The sequence below is a fragment of the Pleuronectes platessa genome, chromosome 24 (genome assembly GCF_947347685.1).
Source record: "Pleuronectes platessa chromosome 24, fPlePla1.1, whole genome shotgun sequence".
Taxonomy (NCBI): domain Eukaryota; kingdom Metazoa; phylum Chordata; class Actinopteri; order Pleuronectiformes; family Pleuronectidae; genus Pleuronectes; species Pleuronectes platessa.
The window spans coordinates 4,981,798-5,007,384 of NC_070649.1; the positions used below are offsets into that span (position 1 = coordinate 4,981,798).

The 25,587-nt window shown below is 44.3% G+C and overlaps 5 protein-coding genes across 10 annotated transcripts in view; 2 read left to right on the top strand and 3 right to left on the bottom strand.

Annotated features, from left to right (window-relative positions):
- Positions 1-1,691, bottom strand: part of raph1b (Ras association (RalGDS/AF-6) and pleckstrin homology domains 1b) — a 37,263-nt gene extending 35,572 nt beyond the window's left edge. For 4 of the 5 annotated variants that reach the window (XM_053416899.1, XM_053416898.1, XM_053416897.1 and 1 more), the window contains exon 1: positions 1,422-1,691. The gene's annotated coding sequence lies outside the window, so the exon portion shown is untranslated. Of the gene's footprint in view, positions 1-1,417 lie in introns of all 5 variants that reach the window. The other variant, XM_053416893.1, reaches the window with a different exon arrangement.
- Positions 1,692-8,580: 6,889 nt separating this feature from the next.
- On the top strand, positions 8,581-10,816 carry LOC128430830 (uncharacterized). The gene is made up of 4 exons (XM_053416910.1): positions 8,581-8,908; positions 9,605-9,922; positions 10,023-10,174; positions 10,482-10,816. Exons 1-4 carry the CDS (start codon positions 8,746-8,748, stop codon positions 10,593-10,595), a joined length of 747 nt encoding a protein of 248 aa, XP_053272885.1. The 5' UTR covers positions 8,581-8,745; the 3' UTR covers positions 10,596-10,816.
- A 975-nt stretch (positions 10,817-11,791) lies between these two features.
- Positions 11,792-16,176, bottom strand: fastkd2 (FAST kinase domains 2). Of its 2 annotated transcripts, XM_053416902.1 has the most exons (12): positions 15,921-16,176; positions 15,103-15,803; positions 14,908-15,011; positions 14,675-14,783; positions 14,427-14,550; positions 14,135-14,274; positions 13,775-13,947; positions 13,486-13,649; positions 13,015-13,245; positions 12,789-12,882; positions 12,264-12,378; positions 11,792-12,070 (listed from the first exon to the last, which is right to left on the bottom strand). In XM_053416902.1, the coding sequence occupies exons 2-12, from the start codon at positions 15,721-15,723 to the stop codon at positions 11,948-11,950; spliced, it is 1,998 nt and encodes a 665-aa protein (XP_053272877.1). In that variant the 5' UTR covers positions 15,724-15,803; positions 15,921-16,176; the 3' UTR covers positions 11,792-11,947. The 2 variants fall into 2 exon arrangements, with proteins under 2 accessions (XP_053272877.1, XP_053272876.1); XM_053416901.1 differs by having other exon boundaries at positions 15,103-16,176.
- Positions 16,177-16,381: 205 nt separating this feature from the next.
- On the top strand, positions 16,382-20,439 carry mdh1b (malate dehydrogenase 1B, NAD (soluble)). Its single transcript, XM_053416906.1, has 10 exons — positions 16,382-16,605; positions 16,690-16,802; positions 16,899-17,033; positions 17,112-17,254; positions 17,338-17,506; positions 17,580-17,964; positions 18,056-18,197; positions 18,383-18,558; positions 18,655-18,791; positions 18,873-20,439. Exons 1-10 carry the CDS (start codon positions 16,584-16,586, stop codon positions 18,918-18,920), a joined length of 1,470 nt encoding a protein of 489 aa, XP_053272881.1. The 5' UTR covers positions 16,382-16,583; the 3' UTR covers positions 18,921-20,439.
- retreg2 (reticulophagy regulator family member 2) lies at positions 18,967-25,502 on the bottom strand. Its single transcript, XM_053416903.1, has 10 exons — positions 25,453-25,502; positions 24,818-25,166; positions 24,256-24,359; positions 23,882-23,915; positions 23,411-23,540; positions 22,974-23,058; positions 22,640-22,777; positions 22,227-22,315; positions 21,917-22,052; positions 18,967-21,764 (listed from the first exon to the last, which is right to left on the bottom strand). Exons 2-10 carry the CDS (start codon positions 25,069-25,071, stop codon positions 20,962-20,964), a joined length of 1,773 nt encoding a protein of 590 aa, XP_053272878.1. The 5' UTR covers positions 25,072-25,166; positions 25,453-25,502; the 3' UTR covers positions 18,967-20,961.
- Between the last annotated feature and the right edge of the window lie 85 nt (positions 25,503-25,587).

A 25,587-nucleotide genomic window follows, 5' to 3' on the forward strand; every position in this document is an offset into this window, starting at 1 on the left:
AACCAGAGCCTGAGAAATGTAGTTTGGCCTCATTGGGACAAGGTCTCCATGAAGTCTACTGGTCCTGGAAAGGTCAGTGTTTATGATGGAAAAGGTCCTTGAGAGGCAACACAAACCAGTATGTGCACACATAGGTTTGCACAGCGACACTAATTAGGACTTTGTGTTGAGTTTCATTCGTTGACAGCCCGACCAAAACCTAATCCAGGAACCTATCCATGACCCATTCACATCTAACATTAACCAGGAGCTCAGGAATGACATTTAGTCTCATCTGGACTGGACTTTGGTCCCCATGAGGTCTATGTTTAAAGGGATAGTTCACACAACACTTCACCAGGGTGCCCTAACCCTTTAAGCTGAAAAGGTGAGGACCTGGGCCCATGTGGGAAGCAGCCAGACAGAGGCATGGTGTGCAGCTCCTCTACTAAATGACCTTTGAACCCCACGGTCAATGGAAGGGTCATCATCCAGCCTGTGTTACAGTCTGGGGGGGTAACAATGCAGCTGAGCTCCCTCCACTCATTTGCAAGGATGTGAAGTTAAACACAACATGTGTGAGCAGTGACGTTCCCACCAAGCTGCACCAAGGAGCTGGTTTTAACCCAGAAAAGCTAAAAACACTGCAGAGCTAGCTCGATTAGCATGAGGTAGGTGTTAGCATTGCACTGGTGATGGCCACTGGTCAGACTGGATGCTGCCGGCGTCATCGTCCAACAAAGGGGATTCGAACCCCGCTGCGAAGGAAGGGAGGCACCGAATGACTCGAACCACCCTCACAGAGATGAACATTTATCTTACATGGCCGATTTAAAAGGCGTTTAAAAAAAAAGAGGGTGTTCCCTGTGAGATGTATAAACACAACCGCGACAAAACCATCGGCCATTACCCGGAGGCTGCTGCCGCTGCACAGGGTGGAGGCTGCGTTCATCCCTGGAGCTGGAGGCAGAGGAGGGGACTGGAGAGACACCTCCACCCGCACCCAGGGCTGCTCTTTTTTGGGTGGGGGGGCAAATACACCACAACAATGGGCTCACGTTCAAATGTAAAGCTCCCCTCCCCACAGAAAAGGGCTTGTTCAATGGCCGTATAGAGAGGTGGAGATGGGGCGGGGGGGCTGGCAGACACCCCCCACCTCAATACACACACACACACCCAAACACCCCACATTTTGCTAGTTTGTGGCCACAAACATCCACTTTCCCCCGGGTACAGAAATCAAAGATGGGAGGGCTGCCCCGTCGTTAGCATCCTAAACTTGCAACCCCCTCCTCCTCCTCCTCCTCCATTGTGGCACTAACACATGATTTTCTCGACATTTTTATGTGTTGACAATTTAAGCCCGAGTGTGTAATTGGTGTGGAAAGACAAATAATTATGTGAGAGGGGTTTTAAAAAGAAACATGGAAAAACGTACTCACAAGGAAAATGAAGCGTCCACAAAGAAGAGGCTGCGTTTTCCAACGGGAGCAAAATCTCCCTTCCAGCCCTCGGGTCCTCTTTTTACGGGGGGGGGGGATAGCGGAGACGTCCCGGGGGTTTGAAGTGCGTGTGTCTGTTGTGTTAAAGCCGCGAGTCGGTTCAGAAACAGCCCGTTGTGTTCATGTCGCCACACGCTGCCTCGTCCCGTCGCCCTTTCCCATTCTTCCCTCCCGGAGCCGAGCAGCAGACACGCTGAGGAGCTCCGTCGTTTCCTGTCCAGCCCAGAGGAGCCGCCGCCGCCTTCACGGCCCGTGGGAAAAAACGACACTCATCCAAGGGTTGATCGCATATTTGAATTATAAAAAGCATTTTTTAGTTTGATTAGCTGGAGGAAAATTAACCACACACGATAGTTAGGTAATTCTTTATCGGTCACCTTTACTGCCTCTGTTTATCCTTTACTTGATTTTATATATTTTGGGGTAATACTTGCAGCATCATCATCCAGCAGCTATTCCCTCTATAATAACCATCATCATCATAAAAAGAGGAAAAAGAGGAGAAAGAAGAGGTAGAGGAAGATAAAGATAAATCAAATTATATTGATGAAATGTTCCTGTCAGTCGACATCGATATTTAGCACTCAAAATATCACATTATTGTTATTTGTTTATTTAAATACTTATATTTGCTCCTAGGTGAAGGTTGTGGTTTCTAAACTCTTCATTATGAGCAAAGAAACATTTTAGAAATATGAGGTAGTTTAATCATGTAAACCTTTAATATATAGTTAAATTACAAAATAATTAAACCTCCTCACTGTGCTTTGACAAATCAAAAGCATGATAGTGATGTGTATTGATAACTTTTTGTATTGCCCATCCCTAATCAATATTACTATCATTTCTTTAAGAATAACATTTTTAAAATAGGATTTTTTTAAAGATGGCTTATCGCAGACCATCCCATAAAGACACCACCGCCAGACAAAAGGGACATGTACCAGATTAAGAGATTATTGTGTGTTATCCATATGGACACATGGCATTATGAAGCCGCCGACAATCCCCTTCATCAGACAACATTTTTAATGAATGCTATAATCCCCACTTCACAATGAACCTGTCACCATGTGTGGCCACACAAAGTTAATATTTGTATGGCCTCTAATCCCTTCTCTTAGTCTGTAAATCCTGCACAAAACTAGAAATAGTAAGAATCTTAGAGAAGAACACTTTTTAAATTATTTCTTGCTTTTATAGCAATTTAGCACTAGACTGATCAAAATACAATGATTTGATGCCATCTAGTGGACCAAGACACACATTGCACCTTCGTCTCAAACCCACTGTGTAGACACTTCTATGTGCTTTAAAAAAAGATAATGATGCCTAACTGATATTCAGAGTGTTGAGACGGTTTCTTGTTCACTTCTCAAAACTGATTCTCTGAATTTTAGTGAGGTGATGACACTTTTGGCCGCCACACAAATGTCACTTGAAACCAGTTCAATATCTGTTTGGAACTCCTCACTCAGTGTGTTCAGTAAACTTTGCCCGGTTGCATTGGAACACCGGGTCATCGCACTTCTGGTCACACACGCCACACGATAACAGAAGAGACAGAATTTCAGGGTCGTTGTGATATTTGACAACACAAATATGAACTGATTATAAACAACAACATTCTATAGGCACTGATATTATTGTTTTAAAATACTAGAGATAGATATTAATGCAAAGAATAGAGTGCTGTCGATAGTTATTTCTTACATTTCAAATTTGCTCACTGGAGACATTTTCTAACAAAATAGCTAGCTAGCTAGCTTAATGTTAACATAGCTCATTACAATATTCCCTTTCATTTGCCTCAAGTAAACCTAAATTTAAGCAGGTAACAATCATTAACAACTACAGATAGCCACATTCTGTAACTACCTGTACTTACAATTTCACTCCGTGCATCATTTACTGTGAGCTAAACTCCTTGGCTGTAATGGCAGAGTGAGAAAGCCAGCGCAGCAGCGATGCAGACTCCCCAAGGATCTCCAGTAGTAAGAATCTAAAACAGTAAAAATTAACTCTGAGATGTTTTTGAAATCTGACCTTCAAAATCATACTCTCATGCCGTGTGTAAGGTAGGGCAGTTGGTGGATGAACAGAATGTGTGTCCATTCATCGTTGAGGAAGATATCAGGAAGTCCTACTGACAAACATTGTTGTGCATTCTAAAGAACAAAGTATTTTCATGTGAGAGAACAAGCATTTCAATGAAAACTAGGGCTGCGCAAAATGATCAAAATCTCATATCCTCTTGTAGAAGTCATTTCATATCCAGTTAGTCATATGTATTGTAATAGGTCATCCGTCTCCGTGATTCTTTAGGTTTTGTTTGAGTTCTGAGCTGTATTACTCTCATCCATAGACACCTATGAAGGTATTTTCTGCTGCAAAACACTTGTGCAATGGAATTTGTGGTTGTAGAAAATCGTCTTTTCTTAAATGTTCTCCATACAGTGGGACATGAACCTCTTGATAAAATAAATTTAAACTATTTAAGTCTGAATTTTGTTTGAAAATATCCTGGGTTGTATAATGTTCACATGTTCGTTTGTGATGAAATACTGCGGCTAAGAGTTACACGACAAAATGAACAATAGAGAATTAAATGAAACAAAATACATTTTCTATTTCTATTTTCTTTTGTATGTATGTATACATGCATATGTATATGTATATGTATATAAACATATATGTAAGTATATATTGTATATATATATAATATATATATATATATAAATATATATATATATATATATATTAATACTAAGACAAGAAGGTGATAAGACAGGAGCCATTAAAAAATTCAAGATCAGATGCTGCAAGAATGACGCAATTAATAGTCCACCAAAATTAAACGTCCTGTTTTTATTTACCGAAATAAATGATTGCAAAACTTCCTCATCAGTAGGTGGTTCTAACACCATAGCAACCAGATGCTAAGATTTGAAATAGAAGATTATTTTTGATTGACAGGGACACTCTCTCAATACCTCCTTTGATGCTTTGATGAACAGCATCAAAGTTGGTATTTTGATAGGAGACCTCTGATTGGCTGTTGATTGCTTTAAATACTGTTACATTTTAAGACAGTTGCTATTGCACTCTGACCTTGACTGAGGTAAGTCATGTCTCACTCTCTCTCTCTGTATATACCCAGCATGCTAACCAATACAATTCAGGCTCATTATTCAAGTTTGAAATTAAACCACTGTATAATATGAAGCTTCTGCTGTTACATGTTGATAATGTGCTGCTTTCTGTTGGTTTTATGACAAATGTGAAAATATTGTTGCTGGCTTCTTTTGTGTTTTCTGCTGCTTATCTTAAGGAGTGATATGTGTTAACGTGATGCTAAGTAGCGTTAGGTCGCCGAGGCCAGGCAGAGCGAGGCATTGTGGACAAAACACCTGTAGCACCAGGAAATGTTCCCATTTCACAGCTTATTCTACCAAACGATGTGTTTTGTAACATTGGGAAGATTAACCTTGGTGTTTAACTTTAGTATTTAAGAACAGGTAAAAAAACAACAGCTTCCATCACTGCCAATCAAATTCAGATTCAAATTCAAATCAAAGGGGCTTGGTGCCATGGTGATTGATGAGGGAAGTTTTATTTCAAAAAAACATTTACTGGTGATGTTTTGGTTAATGTGTAGTTTGAATGTGTTGAAGGACAAGTTGACGGAAGCTTAAGTTAATGCTAGGAGCACATTACATGAGGTGTGTAGCTCCTTTAAGGAAAAAAACAATCCCTCTCTATTGGGTCTAATGTTATTTCAGAGAAAACTTTTCTGGAAGGAGCATCAACTTGCATAACTTGCTCACACGGTCCCATTTTTTTACTCTCACAAATTTCAAATATATCTGTGTCCGGCAAAGTCTTGGAATTCTCCCGATGTCTTTATTTCACAGATAGGACTTATAGTTTCTGAATTATAGTTGTTTGAGTGGTGCACTCAGAGTTTAGATTTCTCTCTTCCCAGTGAGGAGAGAGCAGTTGCATTCAGTTGAGTTTCCATGGCAACCAGATACACAAGTAGCAGAAGGGGAGTCTCTCTCTCTCTCTCTCTCTCTCTCTCTCTCTCTCTCGCTTAAACCAGCCAGTCTGTCTCTCTCTCTCTCTCTCTCTCTCATTCTCTCTGCGTGTGTCTCTCTATCTGTGTCAATTGTTTTATATTGAATGTTTGATTGATCAAATTCACCTAAATCTTACACACTATTTCATCCTGTCACCTGCAGACATAAAGCCTTTTGACTTCAAGTTCCAGACAAGAGCAGAAACTTCTTCGGAAAACAGTGCATCAACTCATCCAACAGCTTCTTCAAAAGATACATCTACTCTCTGTGGTGAACCATGGAGAAACCAGATATTCTGAAGATCCTCAATGACGAACTCCTCACAGCCTACAGGAAGATCAATGCTCTTAAGGAGGAGGTGTGGCAGCTGCAAGACCAGCTTCAAGACAGAGATGAGATCATAAAGATGGCGGTGGAGAAGGAGAAGGAGAAGGAGAAAGAGAAGGAGAAAGAGAAAGAGAAGGAGAAAGAGAAGGAGAAGAGGAAGGAGATTGAGACCGAGACCGAGAAGGAGAATGAGATCCAGGCCCTGAAGGAGAAGGTGGGGCAGCTGGAAAACCAGCTGAAAGAGAAAGATGTTGTCATAGCGAAGGAGGTGAAGAAACGGCGCGCTCGCCTCAGGGCCTATCTCGACTGCCTTGCTGAGCTAACTGACTGTCAGGCCAAGGTTAAGCTGATGGAAGCAAGGCTGCACCAGGAGCGACCCCAGCCTGATACAGGATGTAGCAGTGAGGTGGAGGTGGAGGTGGAGGTGGAGGTGGAGAAGGAGAAGGAGAAGGAGAAAGAGAAGGAGGAGAAGGAGAAGGAGAAGGAGAAGGAGAAGGAGAAAGAGAAAGAGAAAGAGAAGGAGAAGGAGAAGGAGAAAGAGAAAGAGAAGAAGAAAGAGAAAGAGAAGGAGAAAGAGAAGGAGAAAGAGAAGGAGAAAGAGAAGGAGAAAGAGAAGGAGAAAGAGAAGGAGAAGTACAAGGACAAGGAGAAGGACAAGGAGAAGGAGAAACTTGTGACGATCTACAATGTCGAAATCCTCCGAGCCAACAGGAACATTTTGATTCTTAAGGAGGAGGTGTGGCGGCTGGAAAACCATCTTAAAGACAGAGATGATATCATAAAGATGGCGGTGGAGAAGGAGAAGGAGGAGGAGAAGGAGAAGGAGACGGAGAAGGAGAAGGAGATTAAGATTGAGACTGAGACCGAGAGGGAGATGGAGACGGAGAAGGAGAATGAGATCCAGGCCCTGACGGAGAAGGTGGAGCAGCTGGAAAACCAGCTGAAAGACAAAGATGTTGTCATAACGAAGGAGGTAGAGAAAGGGCATGCTCGCCTCAGGGCCTATGTTGACTGCTTGGCCGAGCTCACTGGCTGTCAGGCCAAGGCAAAAATTCTGGAAGCAAGTCTGCACAAGTGAGCAGTGAGGTGGAGGTCAACATGGAGAAGGAGAACGAGAAGGTGCTTGCTTCAGGGCCGAAAGGAAACGAAACTGCAGCAGGAGAAAACTCCAACTATGGGACTGAGCTACAGAAAGGAGGAGGCCGAGATGAGCTGGAGGAGAGAGAAGAGGTGGAGAAGCCCCCGCCCTCACCCTTTTTCTACTTCTCAAAACAAACCCCTCCCCTGTCCCCCTTTGTACATATTTGAAATGATCTAATGATGTGTTGTAAATATGTTAAACTTTTTGAATAAAAATAACTAGTACAGTAACATCTACCTCTGTCTTTCTGAATATACACACAGCATTCATTGATCAATTAACACAGTGTTGGAGTGAAACAAATCAGTGTGATTCATTTAGTTTGCTACTATTCATATGAACACAGCAGAGCATAGACAAACAATGTTTCTTAACTTTTTTACATTTGGTCAAATCTACATATTAATTATGACAACAATACAATAATAATACTATCATCTCATCTGAGGGCCCACCCATCACACTGACCACGCCCATCTGACACGCACACACACTCACGCACACACACACATGCACACACACACACACACACATACACGTACACGCACACGCATACACACACACACACGTACACACACACACACAAGTCATTATCATTTATATATTTACTGTATATATACACATTTATTTCAATTTATTCATGGTTGAGGTCAATATCAGATCAGAAGACATGTTCATGGCCCTGAAGTCAATTTAAAATGACATGTTGCATGTTAGAGTTATAAAAAATCACAATAATTATTTTGGGGGGCTGAAGCACATTTTAGGGGGGCTTCAGCCCCCCTAAAACAGGCCTAACGACGCCCCTGCTCAGCAGTAAACACACATTTTTACACTGACAAATTTCGACCAAGTTCTGTCGCTTACATGCAAAAATGTTTTTAAATTATAGTTCATGCATTCAAAGGGAACCACGAGTTTTAAACTGTTGTTTAAAATAGGTTTATGATTGGTTAATAAAATCCAGCCTTTATGCATAGACAGTGAGTGCATTGCAAAAACACAAATTCACAATGATTCCATGTTGTTTTACTGCACAAATCTTCTTAATAATTACCATAGTGCATTAGTTCAATTATATAGCGCATGAGATTTTACCCCAACTTACAAAAAACAATCCTTAAATCACATCCACAGCAATAGGAACAGAACTATCGAGCAATGAGCTTGTGGTGTAAATCATTGGTTCGCAAAGGTTGCAACTTTCAAACATTCGTTAGCCACAATTGTTACCAGAACGAAAAAGAAAGCATAACATAAAACTATGCAAATAACAAAATATGTTGGTATACTTCTGATTTTCATCCGCACATGACCCATAAGGTGATTATGGCAAACCAGTGACAGCATATGCAACACAGTGCAGTGATTTTTGGGCTCAGGGGGAAACAAGTTTGGGATCCTATGATCATATGTAAATGAACATATGATCATGATCTTACATTACTGACACTTAAAGGCCTCAGAAGGTCACACTGGGAGAGAACGGAAACTTCAGCAGAGGAAGTGTTTTTTCTGAAACAGGATGTTTTCCCTCAAGACAGAGAGAGAGTATGAGGTGCAGCCGCTGCAGCACAGTGGGAGTGTTTCAGTCAATAGACACAACGGGGACGTGATGTTTAACCGTCAGTGGGACGCATGCACGGCACCAGGGCGGAGAGAATCGGAGTGATGGCTCGTGTGGCTGGCTGTTGGATGATCTTCGGGTGTTAATGTGATGAGAGGGAAAAGCCTTGTGGGACATCATTCTTCTGTTGGAGGCAAATTCACACTCACGCTGCGAGAGATGAGGACGAGCGTCGGCTGGACGTTCCTGCTGCTGCTGGGCTGCAGGTTATCATGTGCCACGCATGTGTCTCTGAGCACGTGCCCCTGCGATGGTAAGTCTTAACTGCACACGCAGTTTATCAAAACGAGAGAATTTCCTGTGCGTGCGTGGGACAGTTTGGTTTGTGAACACTGAGGTGAGCATTCCTCAGTCTCTATACAGTGAACAGGGAGATTAGTGTATTTAGTGTATTTGGAAATTGCGGAGGTGGTATTTTATTACTTTAACTGCTATTCAGTTAAGTTTAAACACATACAACATGAAAAGTCAGAGCTGAAAGTACCTCTGTTTCCCTATAGCTTACAATGAACATATCCTCACGTCTAACCAGCTCACCAGTACTTCAAATGGCCTGAATAAATCGATACGTGGGCCAACAGAGGGATATCAAATAACCCTTTGCCTTCGTTTCAACACTAAAACACACAACACCAGGTACTGCCTCACCTTAACCTCAACCTTCTGAGTCATATGCCACTCGAGCAGATTTCTGTTTTCCATCTGAATGTGTGAAAGTGATGCTGGTTAACAGAGGTGCACTAGACGTGATAATATATTCCGTGTGGGTTGAATTTCAGTTCTGGGGAATTAAACGCAAGTAAATTCATTGGTTAATGCAGCAGTCAGAAGCCATTTTCTTTGAAAAGTGGTTTGGCCCTAGGTTTAATCCAGCAACAGCAAACACAACGCTGCATTATACTGTGGAAAACTCTCTTGAACTGACACATTGCGTGTTTTTCCTCTCCAGTGCAGCTGAATACTGTCTGCGTACCCGGCAGAGAAGACGTGTTTGTGCCGTGCCCAAACGTGACTGCAGACGAAATTAGATTCAAACTTTTCAAGGAGCAGGAACTGATTTCCAACGCCACATGCACGCGTGAAAACAAAACGCTGAAATGCACGTCGCTGCAAACCAGGGTTGGCGTGAAGGTGGAGCAGGGATCGGTGGATTTCGTCCTCACCGGGGTGACTGAGAGCAGCTATGGATCCTACAGATGCGAGGGCCTCGTTATGTTCCCTCCGCCCCTGAAAACAGTTCCCAGTGCTGTGCTGAAGCTTGTTAAAGGTAAATCTAGATGCGTTTTGATGGAAAGTGCATGTTTAAAAACATTGCTGTGCACACTATAACGGTACACTGGGTATTTCCTGGAAATGCTTTCTTCCAGGACACCCCTGCAGGTTCAAGAAAGACACCACTGTAGGCAGCAGTATCTGTGATGATAATCCAAGCAGACATCTTTTCTGGATGTGGATTGTGATTGTGGCGTTTCTAAGCATCTACAGCGGAACTGTCACCGTCATCGCCATCGTCATCTGGGTAAGATGTTCCTCTGACACTGAGGAGTTTGAAATATCAAATATACACCAAGAAGAACATACAATTTATTAAAACACTGGGTAATGTTGAGGAAGAGCTGCCCGATCAAAACTGTGAACTTGAAAGAAAAGAAATATATCAAAATAAAAATCTAAGTGAAGAGAATAGAAATTAATAGAGATGTGGGAGTATTTAAATGAGCTGGAGCTGCCTCCCCTGAGCCGGAAATTCAGTCTGTGGAATATTTGGTTCTTACTGGTACAACATTGAGATATGCCGGTGAATGTTTTCTTCATGCGTCTTCCAGGTCAGGATGAGGAAAGAAGCTTCCCAGAGTGATTACATGAACACCAAACCAGCAGGAATGAGGGACGGCAGGAAGAAAAGAGGGATTCAGAAACCGATCCCACGACACTTCTGATCTCACACACGGCCTCTGAGCATTTTCCCAACTATGCCCACTACTTATGTATAAAAAAAGAAGGGACGTCCTTGTCGCTTGTTTTGAAAAGAACATTATTGTGATGTTTTTTTCTTCTTTAAGTGTAAATCACGCTTGTCGTGTCTACACATCGAAAACGCAGAAGTTCCCTTTGCAGCTGTAAAAAACAAACAATAAATTAACGGTTTTGGTTTCGCTTGTATCGCGTTCAGCTCCCTCATTGTCTCTGCCTGTTTCTCACAAACACACACACGCGCGCACCCCCCCCCCCCCCCCCCCCCCCCCTCGCCCCCTCTAGGAACCCCCATCTCTGTGGTCACGGCAGCAGGTGGTGTCACTATGAGGGGTTTTAAACCGCAAGCGGCTCATTCAGCTCTTAAGTCTGAGTGCATCAGCGACCATTAAATACAAATAAAAAACACCAGGGGGCCTCTAAAAGCTTTGGTGTCAAAAACATATATTACCATAAACATCTCACTTTTTCCACGCTCTTCTATCCGTGAAAACAGTAACACTAGACCGTGTTTTCTCAGAGTCGACGTCACTGAGAATCAGATAAACGACGACGAGAGGCGCACACATCAAAGAACAACAATCTGCACCACTTCCTGTCCTCCTCCACCTAGTTCCACCCCCCTTCTCGTATTTTCTGCAAACGTGGTGGCCTCACAGGGACTAAACCGTCACCTTGCTCACCTTGCAGTTTCTATGCAGCTACTGCAAGCGCACACAGGTTGTTTCTTGGTTTCGTTTAGCGGCTTTGGTTTTACTCATCTGCTGCAAAAAGCATCAGAAAGATTGACTCGTTGTTTCTGGCGGATTTTGTAGCCGTATTGTAAGAAAAGAGCATTTCCCTCCCCCGCAGTCACTCCTCCATCCTCCTTCTTTTTTTTAAATCAGTGGTTTTCCCCTTTTCAGAGTTGCAACCTAACATTATTTACCCTTATAATAGGGATGTTGTCAGCTCAGTGGATGGGTTTGGACTTTTGGGGCACGGCTCCTGTCTGATAAGATGGGAAAGCCGAAGTGAGTTTGTCTGCCACACCATCATTCTTAACTCTAAAACCCCTTCTTATCACTGGTATTGACAATTAAAATAAATTAAACTATCATTTTATTTTTAATTATGGATGAAGCGCATGATTAAATTGAAATTCAAACACTTTTTGTCTTGCTTTAGGAATACAAACAGTCAGTTTTATTTATACTATAATCACAGTTTTTCAGAGACCACGTACATTTTATACACTTCATTAATTTATTTTCTTGTTTACAAAGCAATAAGATGTAAATTCATGATGGTTTCGTCCATTTAACACCGACGTCTGTCTTCAGGATTGTAGTTGCTCCATTTGCGGTTGTGTGTCTGACCTGTGGTGTTCTGGATAAATCTGTCCCCTGAGGAACTCAGTCCTCTTTTCCTCAGACACAGACTGCAGCTCTTGCTCCAATACCTGGATTTTACAAAAACAATATAAAATCGTGTTATCACTGAGATGCACTCAACACACTGACATTGCAGAAATCCATAGCAATGTTTGTGGTTACACCAATTTGTAACTGTACTTCTTACTTCCCTCCAGATATGAGGATTCTGTAATTCCTCTAATTTGCCAAAATCTAACTGAGGTCATTTCGGAGTCTCACCAGAACAGGGTTATATCCCAAGATCTTCAGGTGGCGAAGCTTTACCGCCAGGGACCCACGAGGATTGGAGGTACGGTAGCAAAAAGCTGACGTAGGTGCGTAAATGACTGCAAATCTAGGACAAGGAGAAAAAGGGTTTATCAGCTTTTAAAAGGTCAACATTTTAATTTAGAAACAGGCAAGACAGGATGAAACTGAACATCTGTGTGTTGTAAAACAGGAATTAAAACCCCAGAGCAGCTGCAGGTGTAGTACAAGTTAATAATAATAATAACACAATAGTTACAAATAGTCTACATGTAAAACACAATTCAGTGCCGTGGTGAGCTCGTTATATTGTCTTTTTAGTTGCATATCCAGTTAACTCCAAATGCGTCACAGCCGGATATTATCAGAACAAAACCTCCACACATCCTCTGGCGTCACCAGACATGACCTACACTTAGTGCACAGGAACCAAACACTGAAGAGATTTGCTGATAATTGCTTTTTTGTTCATTTCTGACATGGGAGCGGATCTCTTACCTCTGACTGCTCTCTGCTGGAGACAACGCTTCTCCTTCACTAGTCGCTTCGGGCACTGGGGTTTGGTTTGACAGAGGTTTGGTTATCACGGCATCTGAGATACAACACACACACACACACACATTACACATTTTGTAATGAAAATCACTGCATAGTGGAAGGTACAGAGCTAAATGACATCATCAAACAGAAAAAGGATTCAGTGCATCACGGAGATCCTCTTTACCTATGAGGTAGAAGTTCTCCACCATCACTGCCTCCTGCAGCATCGAGTCAGCCTGGTCCTCCATCACACTCTGCAAACATTGCGAGAGCCACTGGTTGACTGACGGAGGGCAGTGGGTGGGGTCTCCCAGTAAGGATGGCGGGACGGTCAGGGGACGAGGGAGACGGGGACGGTCGAGACGGAGGCACAGGTCTATCGTCTGAAACATTCGATTCTGGCTCGGCTTCGACGCTGTGGAGAAATAGAATATGTTGAAATGGATGAAATTAAACAATTCAAATGAAAAGGAAATGGATTGGCCCAACCTGAATTCTGAAAATGAAATACTAAATGACGCTGGTAATATTGATGTTTGAAGGGTTGAAATCAGTTGAGGTATGTGGGAGTAGTTAGAAACTGAAAATGTACAGAAGAAGAACCAAGAATAGGATGAGAACCATACACTGTGCATGTGTGTGTTCAGTGTCTCACTTGTCGTGTTGAGCTGCTCCACTGTGCTATTGTGCAGGAGCTGCTCCAGTGGTGCCGAGGGGAAGTGGCCCAGTAGACCCAGATGGAAAACAGCTTTTAAAAGCCCAAACCCAGACATCTTGGGCAGATAGGACTCCAGAACCTGAGTGAGACCGTCCAGGAACCTGGTGCAGAAAAATTAAACCCAACATAAATCCTATAATTTATTCAGAACAACTTGGCTTCATTAATGTGGTAAATGACACATAGTCTCATACAATAGAAAGATGGAGACATGTGAGTGACCTACGGTTGTCTGTGCTGCTGCAGATCGTAGTTCAGAGACGAGTACACCTTCAGGACACAGAGGAGGTCTTTGAGCGTCAGGTCATCTGGGCGGGCGATCACCTTCTCAACAAACGTCTCCATTAAGGGCGCAGGAGAGAAGGCGAGGTTCTCAAACACGGAGAGGAAGAGGATCATCTGGTTAGACAGGAGAGAAGCACAAAGAGTAACGGTGAAAAAAAGAATCAGCAAAGACACAGACTCAGGCAAATCACATACACAGCTCGCGTCTTTAGATATTTGTGTATAAAATACACTACAGAGGACAAACCATGATTCAACATTTAACAAAAATGGATTAGGAGACAGCTGTGTGTTTCAGCACCTGCTTGTTGGTCCATAACTCAAGCGTGGAGGTGACATAGTCGGAAATGCAGGTGAGCAGGTCCAAGTTTCTGTAGTGCAGCTCCCGACAGGAGAGCAGCACAGCGAACAGTCGGTTGAATGGAATCCCGTGGACGTTTTCTACGAGAGAGGACAGACGTGGAGAGTGGGAAAGCACATTGGTAAGACTTTAAAATAGACGTCCAAAGATAGTAGAGCCAATATTTAAATTATTCTCTTCTAACAATTCCTAACCAGAGTTACCGAAGCATTTAACACATTTATTTTTTTACCTATGATCTTGTTACTACAGACGTCCAGCAGTGGTTTGGAGTAGAAGCCCATTGCGGCCATTGTAGAGATCATGTGCTGGGCGTTGGGAAGGCTGAACTGGTCGCTCATTGATAAAGCCTTTCTCTGGAAGAATGTAATAGATTACAGGTTAAAATTCATACAGCTCAGTTCGATGGGAAATGGTACGAATCCCACTGACAGGCGGATGAGCACCTGATATGGTCAAAAACAAGACTCCTGATCAGACCTCGAGTTTCCGTTTGAGGTTCATTGGAGCGTCCTTCCCCAGCATGCGCATCATGGTCTGCAGGGACATGACATGCTTGATTCTGGGAAGACGCGCCTCCACCACCAGCCTGGGATAAAGACACAATAAAGAATGTGAATTAATCTGAAAAAGAAAGCTATTGGATATCCCAGAGGCTGGAAGGTTTTTATTCTATGAAGGAACTCTTGCATCTTGTATTTGACCAGCTGTACCTCATGCCCTCCTTCAGTGCACCCACATTGGGGCTGCTCTCCATGTGTTCCAGACAGGAAGCCAAGATGGACAGACTCTTCTCGTCAAATTCGTTCAGTTTATCCTGTAAGTGGACAAAAAAAAACATTTCAACACACACAACAGCAAACAATATTACATGTGTTAAAAACATCTTTGCTTGCTGGACTGCTCACCTGACAGACTCGCAGAAACGTCTGGACCACACGGCTGCTTTGAGGCACCCCCAGATTGACCATGCTCAGGAGGGTGTACGCCACATCTTCACCGCGCATCACCCCCACCTCCTTCAAGGCCATTTGCAGCAGCTTGTCAAATTCAGGATGCTCGAACATCAGCTGCAGCTCGCAGCGCCGCTGTTCCTCGGTCATCTTCTTGGTGGAGGTCCACATGTGGGTCAGGCAGTTGCTGACCTGTCGAACCGTGGGAGCGTACCGACAGGTGAGGTCCAGCACGTCTGTCGGGGAGCCGCAGCGCTGCAGGTGGTCAAAGAAAGGGGACTTCGCCGGTTTCTGTCCCGGGGCGGTCACCACAGAAAGGCTTTTATCAGATAGTGAAGAAGAGGAGGCCGGCTTCTTCCCCCCCGAACCCTCATTGTGGGCAGCGCCCTGTGAATAGAACCTCGCTGACCTGACAGAACCCACGTGCAGGCACGTCTGGCTCGGCCTCGGGCCCCAGATGGGAGCTGTGTCTCTGGGTGATGCTGTCGCCAGGAGGCCGCGCTGCATCACCTGAGATGTGCGGCTGCAGAAGCGGAGGGACCACCTCACCACCTCCTCGGTCACCCACACAGACATGGTCCTCTGATGGCTTAGGGGCCAGTGAAGAGGTGAATCTCCAAGTTGATTTCAGGAATCCTGTCCGGATGAGGAAGCTCCTATCCAACGTGCGTGGAGGCCGGAAAATTTAGGTTAAATAATCACAACTATCCCTCATTTAGCCTCAATAATCAAGCGACAGTTTCAGTCTGTTATATTATAGGATAAATACGTACGAATGGGGAAAAGCAAAGTGCTGTGACTGAGCTGCCAACAAGGTCAACAGCCTCCTTCCTCCGGGTTATCAAAAGGTGGCTAATCCCGTTAGCATAGGTTAGCTAAACGATGCCTCCTACCTTGTGCGTCTTAGCGTACAAATAATTGTCAATAACAGCTTCACATTTGATCATTAAAGTCCTTCAGCGAAGAGAAAAGCATCAACATTAGAGCGACCATCTTCACAACACGCTTGTTCCTGTGTGCGCCGCCATATTCGGTCCCCCTGTAAACTTAGTACGCCCCAACACTGCCAAACTAAAAAGAAAAGAAATGGCTATTGTTTTTTAATCTTAAATACTTTTTTTTGTATGAATGACATATTTTTAAATTGTTAAATAACACCTCTTTGTGTATTAAGATGTATTTATTGTTGATGTTTTTTGTGGCGTTTCCGATCCGGACTCAAATAAGCGCTGCACCCGCCGTTTCCTAGCAACCAAAGTTGTTTTTCACCATCCTATGGAAAATAAAAGACAAAGATCCAAATTTAACTTTTCCTTTGGTTTACCACAGTTCACCTCCGAACTGTGTGGTAACAAAGGCAGCTGCCTTACACATCAGGTTCTGTTGACACCGGAAGTGCCTCGCTGTCACGATTTGAGTTTATTTACTGGGGAAGAATGGCTAAATTCGTGCTTGCTGGTAAAGTTGTATTTTTGACATTTTAGCCTTTAACTGTGAATAAAACCAAACATGTTTCTTATTGTTATGATTTCATATCTCCAGGTCAAACGGACTGTCCTTATTATGCCAAAGCAGAACTTTTAGCGGACGCTCTGCAGCGATGCCTGCCGAACTTCAGTATCCATAAGATCTCCATCCTCCCAGATGACTGGAAGGTTATTATTAGCAGTAGTATTAGTGGAAGTTGTTGTAGTAGTAATAGTAGTAGTATTATTAGTAGTAGTATTATAACCTCTGTCTGTGTCTGGTAGGAATGGCTGGATACCACTTGCAAAACTAATAACTGGAAACACGAGGATTCCCCTCTGGTTTGGAGGGAGCTGGTGGAGCAAGGGGGCAAAGGGATGCTCCTGGGGGGCTTCAGTGACTTCGTGCAGCACTGTCAGGTAAACAGAAGTCATGTGACCTCTAAAATCAGAAAATCCAGACAGGCAAGGTTCTTCAATCAGTCTTTAATCGTGTAGGAATACTACAACATCACGTCTGACATGACCATGGACACGATGCTGAGTATCGCAGCAGAGAACCTGGAGGCCAAGCTGCTCTTCATGGAGGAGGAGAAGCACCGCCTCAGCCTCATCAAACCTCTCCACCTGTGGATCAGCAGGTGGGTTGGTTGGATGAATCCATTTTTGCTCCACTGTACTTGTTTTCTCAGTTGACAGATTGGGTGTGAAAATGTCTCCACAGTGCTCTCAGCCCAACCAGCCACTTCCTGATCCCCAACCTGCTCTCTACGAAGGTGTTCCCCCTAGCTTCTGTAATCAGCCTCCACCTCCTGGACCTGGAGGGCGACGAGGAGGACCTGCAGGGGCTGAAGATGGAGGCTGAGGACCTGGCCATCCCTATGCTCCATCAGGTGCAGTACTTATACTTTGTTCCCCCACTAAATCCCAAGGAAAGCAAAGCCACTCAAACTTATTTATTCACAGGTGACCGTTCACACAGATCTGGAGCAAGCATTCCAAGGAGCGGATGTCATCCTGCTCCTGGACGAGAGCTGGTCTGAGGACAGCTGCTCTGATGAGAGCTGGTCTTATGACAGCGACGAAGCGAACGCCGATGAGCAGGAGAAGAAAGAGAAGAGGATAAATGAAATCACTGAAATCTACAACAAGTACGGACGACTGATCAACTCCAGGGCAAACGAGGAGGTGAAGGTGATCGTGGCCGGGGACTCATTTGTCAACCTGAGATGCTCTCTCCTTTTGGACAATGCCAGTTCTATTGAGACCCACCGATTTGTCGCAATGGCAACCCATCTGGAGAATGAAGCAAGGTCCCTACTGTCAAAGAAGCTGAAAGTTATGGCGTCAGGTAGCTCATTTAAATCCCCAACTTCTGTCGCATTCTAGCACGAACACTTTGCACGCAAGACCAAATAACTCGGCCCTTTCTTCTTCTCTAGATGTCACAAACGTCTACGTGTGGGGAAACATCAGTGGTAGTTTCTACGTTGACGTGCAGAGGACAAATGTTTACAACTTCGATGGGGCAATTATGGGACCAGCTTTCTTTTCCCAGCCCATCCTGACCATCTTCCACGAAAGGTTTGTTAAATTAAAAACTTTCATTATTTTAAGCATTAACACAAGTTAAGATTATGATAAGATCGAGCACAGGTGTACGATCACATTACAATACTGCTAACCACACCTGACCCTGCTGTGACATATATCTGTGCCCATGTTTGTGCTGGGAGCCAAAGAGCCAATCATCTCCGTCTCCCCTCCAGAAAATGGTTGGAGACAGACTTTCAGGACTTGGTTCGATGTCAGCATGCAGCTGTGGCTGAAAAGACCGGCCAGGCATCTGCCATGTCCAACGCCAATGGGGTCCTCACAATCTTGAGGGCTTGGAACGGCGAGTGCAGTCCAGATAGAGTCTTCTCTCTGGGCGTCCTATGTCCAGGTAGAAACACTCGTCCTGACCGGCAAACGCCCATTCCATATTTAACCTCTAATAGAGAAGCCAGAGTTTAGAGGATTGTTTTTTGGCTCCTCGCAGGCCGCTTCAACCTCCCAGATGGCATCGTCCTCTCAGTTCCAGTGACCTTCACAGATGATAAATGGTCCCTGTTTGATGTGCCTGTTGGTTACACGCTGAACGAGAGACTTCAGGTTTCTGCGAGTGAACTCATGCAGGTTAGTGAAGCTCCAGAAATTCTTTCACAGCGACAAAATGTTGTTTCTAATTTGCTGAAAGTAAATTTGTTCATTTCCCAGGAAAGAGAACCTGGATCAGAAGAATCTGATGCCGAGCTGGACATCTGAGAGATTAAAACACATGGAAAGAAAAACAGGAACCCAGCACCACATCTTATGTTTGTTTCAGTTTGTTCTTTTATTCTCTTCAGTTTCACATATGGAGTTGCAGTTTTATTTGACCGATTTAATGACAACAAATCTTTTGCTCGCTTTGTGAAACTCACCAACAGCTGTTATATGTCCAGATGTAAAAGATCAAACTGAGTTCTTTATGGAAAAGGGAGAAATTAGAAAATATATTCCTTTTTTTAAAGTGTACAGTTCAGTTTAATATATTTGACGCGGTATTTTAAGCATAAAACACACGACTACCATACACAAACTAGTCTGTTAATATCCTCGAAATCCACCTATTTCCATTTATAGTTCTTTGAGACGAGGACACATCAGAACCTTAACTCCCCTTGTGGTGGATTTAGATATCCAACAAACCCAAATTCAATTGGCTCTTCTAACCCTGAAACATTCCGATTAACTTTTTGTTTTTCTTTTGCAACTTTGTGTTGTACTGTCACTGACGAGGAGAACAGAGTGCGGTTTTTACATGCAGAATATACACGTTCATTTTGAGCATTTCTACACTATACACAAGGAGGCGTCGACTGAAAACAAAAAGGTAAAGGTTAGTACAAAGGCGATGCACGACAACAAGAGGGGAAATGGACATAAAGTCTGTTATATATTCAATTTGTACAACCCACCCCTGAGATGAAGATGCTGAGTGGCTTACAAAATAAAACCGGATCTCTTTTTACAGTGGATTATAGTGTTTAAATTTCTTTTTTGTCATTTACATCCTTTCAAAAAATAAAGAAAAATAAATCTGCTCCGGTAGAAGTATGAATCTTTTGGAAACTTGACCTCAAATATTTAAATTTAAATACATGCTTGCTTCATGGCATGCATGGACTCGTTGTGGCACCAAGGAAGTTATTTGGTAGATATACATATCCCAGTGATGACTACACATGTACAAATAGTCGGGCCTAACGAGAAGCCGGCATTTTTCCATTAAAGTTGTAGATTCAAGAATGAATTCAATAACGTGTGGCTCAATTACAAATGGACGTGGGAAATTAAATTCTATTCTCACGTGTAGATAGAACACGAGGCATCAGTCACAAAGAAGACAACCAGGAACATTTCTTTTTTTTGTGTGTTTTATCTCCCTACACTGATGTCACTGAGCTCGACTACTTGTCAACATCCAAAAACGTCCAAGATTTAAGTTTTCGTTTCCAGGCAACAAGTGAACGATGACCGAATGCTTCCGTCAAAACTGTAACCACGGAGACACGGATAAAGTCAAAGGATAAAACTATTTGAATAACTAACTCCGGGAATATGGGACTACTTTTCAAACCTGGATGTCCACGGTGTCATCATTAATACGCTTATCATCAATCATCATGGGCAACTGAAGGGAAAGAAATTAACTCCATTTCAGAAAAGAAAAAAACAAAGCTTTAACTGACCATTAAATTAAATAATTTATAGTATATATTAATAGTTATATATTCCAACATTTCATCTCTTCATAACACCATTTCGATAAACGTCTGCGTGAAAACCAGGTTGAAGGGTTCAGCTCGGCCGAGGTGGAAAACAAAAAGGCATCGAGATTTTTCATGACGCAGTAAGAACTTTGCTCAAAGCAAACGCTAAATGAAGCAGGAGTCAATATAAAATGCGAATACAACGATAATCTGCTCAGCCGGCGGTGGGACGCCACAGTAAATGCATTAAGGACGATGCTGCGCCTGGTTCTTTTGGATTTAAGCGAACAGAACAATCCCGACAGAAGCTGCTGATCCCGACAGTGTCATGGTCCCGGGGCACCGAGGCCGAGCTGAACCCTGAGGTGTGAGAACAGAACGAGCCCAGTGATCTCAACCCTCCGCCGCACGATCATCAACCAACCGTGTTAAATACCAATCTCTTTGATAAATGTTTTGTATATAGCAGTATGAATATAATGTAGTTTTAACATACAAATAAAAACAAAACAGTAGGAGGTGGGAAGGGGGGGGGGGAGGGGATAGAGAAGCTATGACTGCGGTGGATGTTGAGGAGATGGAGGCGTGTCCAGAGCTCCGCCCACCAGCCGTCCGTCAGAGCTGATGTCCAGCTCCTCGTCCGCCTGCTCCAGTTCACTTTGGTCCAGAAGCTCAAAGTCCTCTTCCTCGGTCACAACAAGTGTGTCGTCATGCGTCTCCTCGCTGGTGCTCGTGATTATCGTGATCGCGTCATCCAGTTCTTCTCCAGGCCCCAGCGGCCCTATAGTGGTGACTGTAGTGGCGGTGGTGGTGGTGGTGGTGGGCGGGTCGGAGGTCTCCAAAGCGCCCGGCGGGGTTTCGGTGGGGAGGAACTCGGCCAGGGAGGGCTCCTCGCTGGCCTCGCTGGACGACAGCAGAGCCGACAGAGTGTTCTGCACCACAGTGGAGATGGCCGTGCTCACTATCTCCTCGCTCAAGGCCTCCAGGGACTGCTGTGCACCCTGGGTCACCGCAGCTTCCTTGTCCTCTTCCTCCCGACTCGCTGCTTCCTCCCGCGGGCCCGTCGCTGGCAACATGCCCTCTTCGACCCCGGGTGGCCGTCCGTGTCCGTTGAAGTGCGTGTTCACAAAGTGGAGCGGGGAGGCCAGGTGCTGGATGAGGAGGCTGGCGGGGCTCAGCAGTTCTCCCTCTGACTGGGCACCAGCCTGGGCCCCGTCGACCTGACTGGGAGCTCGCAGGGGGAAGTGGAGCAGGTGGTGCTCGATGGACGGGAACTCCTCGACTGAGGGGAACTCGGGCAGATCTCGAAGGTAGGCCTCCTCTGGTTCACTGTGTAAACTCTGCAGGTCCAGATCTAGGTCCAGGCAGAGGTAAGACACCAAAAGCCAATCGTAGGTAGAAGTTAGAAAATAATAGGATCACATACTTTTAATCACCACCTCATCCAGAGTTGAAATGACTTTTGACCTTCCTCCCAAGAAAAACACAACTTCTGTGATTGTTTACCTTCAGACACGTCGGTGAGTTGAGGAGTTGTGGCTCTGGACACGGAGAAGCCTCCACTCTCCAAGATGGATGCCTCCTCGTCCGACAACTCCGAGTCTGTGATGGCCATCGCCAGAGTGGTCGTCTTCACATCCACCTGAGCAAGTACACAAGTGTTTTCATTTCATCACAAGTACAACACACACATATCATCTATCTGATCTGTTTACAGTGAATATACAGGTATAGTTAACATAGTGCTGCTAAGAGAATGTGGTGGTACTTTAAAGAGAGATGTATTACACAACACTTCAGGGCTCAGTGTCCATACCGTTGGGGCAAAAAGAGACAGCTCCTCCTCGCTATCACTCTCTGTTTCGGCTCTGGGTTCATCCCCCTCTTCCATCTCTTTCTTCACCTCTGTTAAAACACACACACACACACATTTACAAAGCTGCAGCTGCATAGAAAATGTAACCAACAGTACTAGAGAAATGTGATCTGGGACCAAATGTAAGCGGATAATCTTCTAATCACACACTTCCTTTAAGGTCAACATGGTTGCACTGTCACAGTTATGTAACTGGTGGTGCAACCATGGCTAATATTCTCTCTGTGTTTGCAGTGCTTTGTCTCTGAGGTTAAGCTGCATTGATTAGTTGCTCCCTAGATGCTTAAATCCCATAATAATGTTATGCGAGTGTCCATAAATCTGAAACCTCGCGGTGTCACAGCAGCACTCACTCCTCTTGTCGTGCTTGCGGTGCTCGGTTTCTCCCTTCATGCTGTAGTCCAGTTTCATCAGGATTGGCTCCAGGCCCGTGTACATCCGCTGGATCAGTTCGTGGTAGACCACGAGCGGCCACAGCAGCACGCTCAGGGCTGAACAGGCACATGGGAAAAACATTTGAGAGCCGTGTGGTCTTTGCATGTACCAAAACTAACTGGTACACCGTGTGCTACTGCACATGGTGCGCATTCCAGAATCAAGTTACCTGATCTATGAATGCGGAATGGAGAAATAGAACACTACGATAATGACATAACATAAGCAATGTTTAGGTGTTTAAAGACTCACCTATGATGTAAGAGATCATGATTCCTGGTACATAATGTCCAACCACGGCAAGTACAAAGCAGCTGCTGCACGTCATCACACAGAACTGAAAACCAGAGAGATATAAGAGAAATAAGCCGAACATCACTTTGAGACTGCAAGGAAGTGAATAGAAGCTTCTCTGTGTGTGTGTTTGTTAATGACAGTAGTGGATGTCTAAAAGTGTTCTTTTAGCGGCAGCACCTGCCTTCATTAGACTCAAACCTTGAATTTAATAGGGTTTTTAGTCTTTTGTTGTTTGTGATTAGCAATGTTTATTTGGCACACAGCGTTTGGCTCAGTCGGCTATCAAACCTGTACGAGAGAACCTGCACGTACACCGACTCTTCAGCCATCACAAACTTCCTTTTACAGATTCAAACTCAAACAGAGAGAAACACTGTCAGGGGTCAAAGTACCTTGCCGTGGTTCTGTTGCTTGTACTGCAGCATCTCCTGCAGGTACAGACAGCTCAGCAGGTAGCTCTCAGCCAACTGGTGGCTCAGCTCAGGAACACTGAGCAGATGCTGCTCCACGCCCATTGTATCACTGTATGCAGCCAAGAACACACACAGACACACACACACACACACACACACAAGCAAGCACAGGCAGGGAGCGATCAAATCAGCACTTGTAAAAAACTAAAATCTGCACATTAAGTTCTCCAGGTTGTAGGGTTCCATGCTCGTGTTATGGAAGCGGAGGGAGGAACACAAATAGAACAGCTGAAACCAGACCAGTCGTCTGACATTAGTTAAACCGATGTCACTCAGTCAAAGGGAGACCTCACAGTGTTCAGTGGAATTTGACATAAGCTGTTATATGGAATTGTTTCATTGGGACGAGGACCTGTGTAGTAATGTGTTTGTCGTGTACACACTACACACCTTTGCACCGGGCGAGCCTCTGCTTGCTGAGCGGCTGTGGGAGGAAAAACACACAATTAGGAGGAAGAGAAGTTCGCAGAAAAATTTGAATATGGTTGGAGCGCTTTGGGCAAACAGGAATTTTAAAATATATTATTCACTCTGCACTTAAACTCAGGTTTTACTCTCTTTACTTTACAATATTACACAAAGTTTATATTCTGTTTACACTGAATATACTAGTTCTATTCCCTTAAATTTGCAGGTATTGCATGTTTACTTGGAACTTCCCTGATGTCTATATTTGACTGACTGACAGCATATCTGTCCCTGGACTAATGGAGGATTATCTTATGGCTTTAAATGACATAACCTGAGATTTAAATCCACATTACCAGTGACTGTGGGCAACTTGGGCTTCCATCTCTCCAGGAGCATGAGTCCCATCAGGGAGACGCTCAGCAGGAAGAGGGGCCGCAGGGAGGTGGAGGACAGGAGCCTGTGCAGACAAACAAGTCCCCAATTAACATGTCGCACATCAGATGTAATGAGCAGATCAACAAGGAGCCTCTGACGGTTCTTCTTGTACACGTGAGGCTCTAGTTGTCACTGACAGCTGGTGACCAGGGCCCGGGCCACTCAGCATGACATGAGGGTTTGCTAGCATGAAGCTCCACAAATGCTAACAGCTGAAACAACTCAATGCAAATCTGTTTTTTTAGTTTTCACAACACAATGACGCATTTCCTGATATTGTTCAACGCGTAAAGACATTTTAACGAGGCTGGAAATTAAGTTCGAATGGTTTGGCATGCTGCGTTAGCATCAGGCTAAGGACGTGGGATTAGCTAACTTGTGTTGACCGCCCCCCCTCGTAATATTCCCACTGACGTTAGCCTGGCTAGCCGGGTGAGGCTGGTGTGGAGCTGTGGGAGCGGGGACCAGCGCGGATGTTACCAGAACAGCGTGTTGAGCGTCAGGGCCACGCAGATGCTGCACAGCGGCCTCTCCCACACCAGCAGCCGCTGGAGCCACAGCAGCGGCGGCTCGTAGGGGGCCAGCCAGCCCTGGAGGCGCTCCCGCAGGCGGACGAGCTCCGGGTCCAAGTCGCCGCCGGCCTGCTCCGACGACCCGGCGGGGAAGAGGGACTCCAGGCCGACCGAAGAGGAGGGAACCGAGGGGTGTCTTGTGGCCTCCTCTCCGCTCGCCATGTTTCTCCCACACTTTGTTGTGTTGTTTTGGATATCACGGGAACAGCAGCGTCAAACTCCACGGGGCGTACAGATACACAAACGTCCGGTTGTCACTTTCAAAATAAGACAGGAATGATGCTGTAGGACTATTTATTTATTGAAAGTAAAAAAAAAAATGAAATTGTGGTGAAGTATTGACATCTGTGAGAATAATCACACAGTAAAGGCTTCAGATGAAACGTTAAGTTGTTATCGACAGTCAAATATAACGTAATTTAGTGCATGCTGGTTTGTATATATGAACAGATCCGGTTTTCAAAACAATAATTATATTTAAGACTTAAATTCATTATTAAGGTTACAGCTACCGCCATATTTAGTGTAAGAAACGAATTTGACCTTAAATACACAGTAAGGTTCCGGGTTTTCTTCACATTTCTGGCAACTTGACACTTGCACAGATGGGCGGACGGATCAGGTGAGAAAATCTAGTCACGTGTTTCCTGTTTACTGTAGGAGAGGGTTAAAACCTCC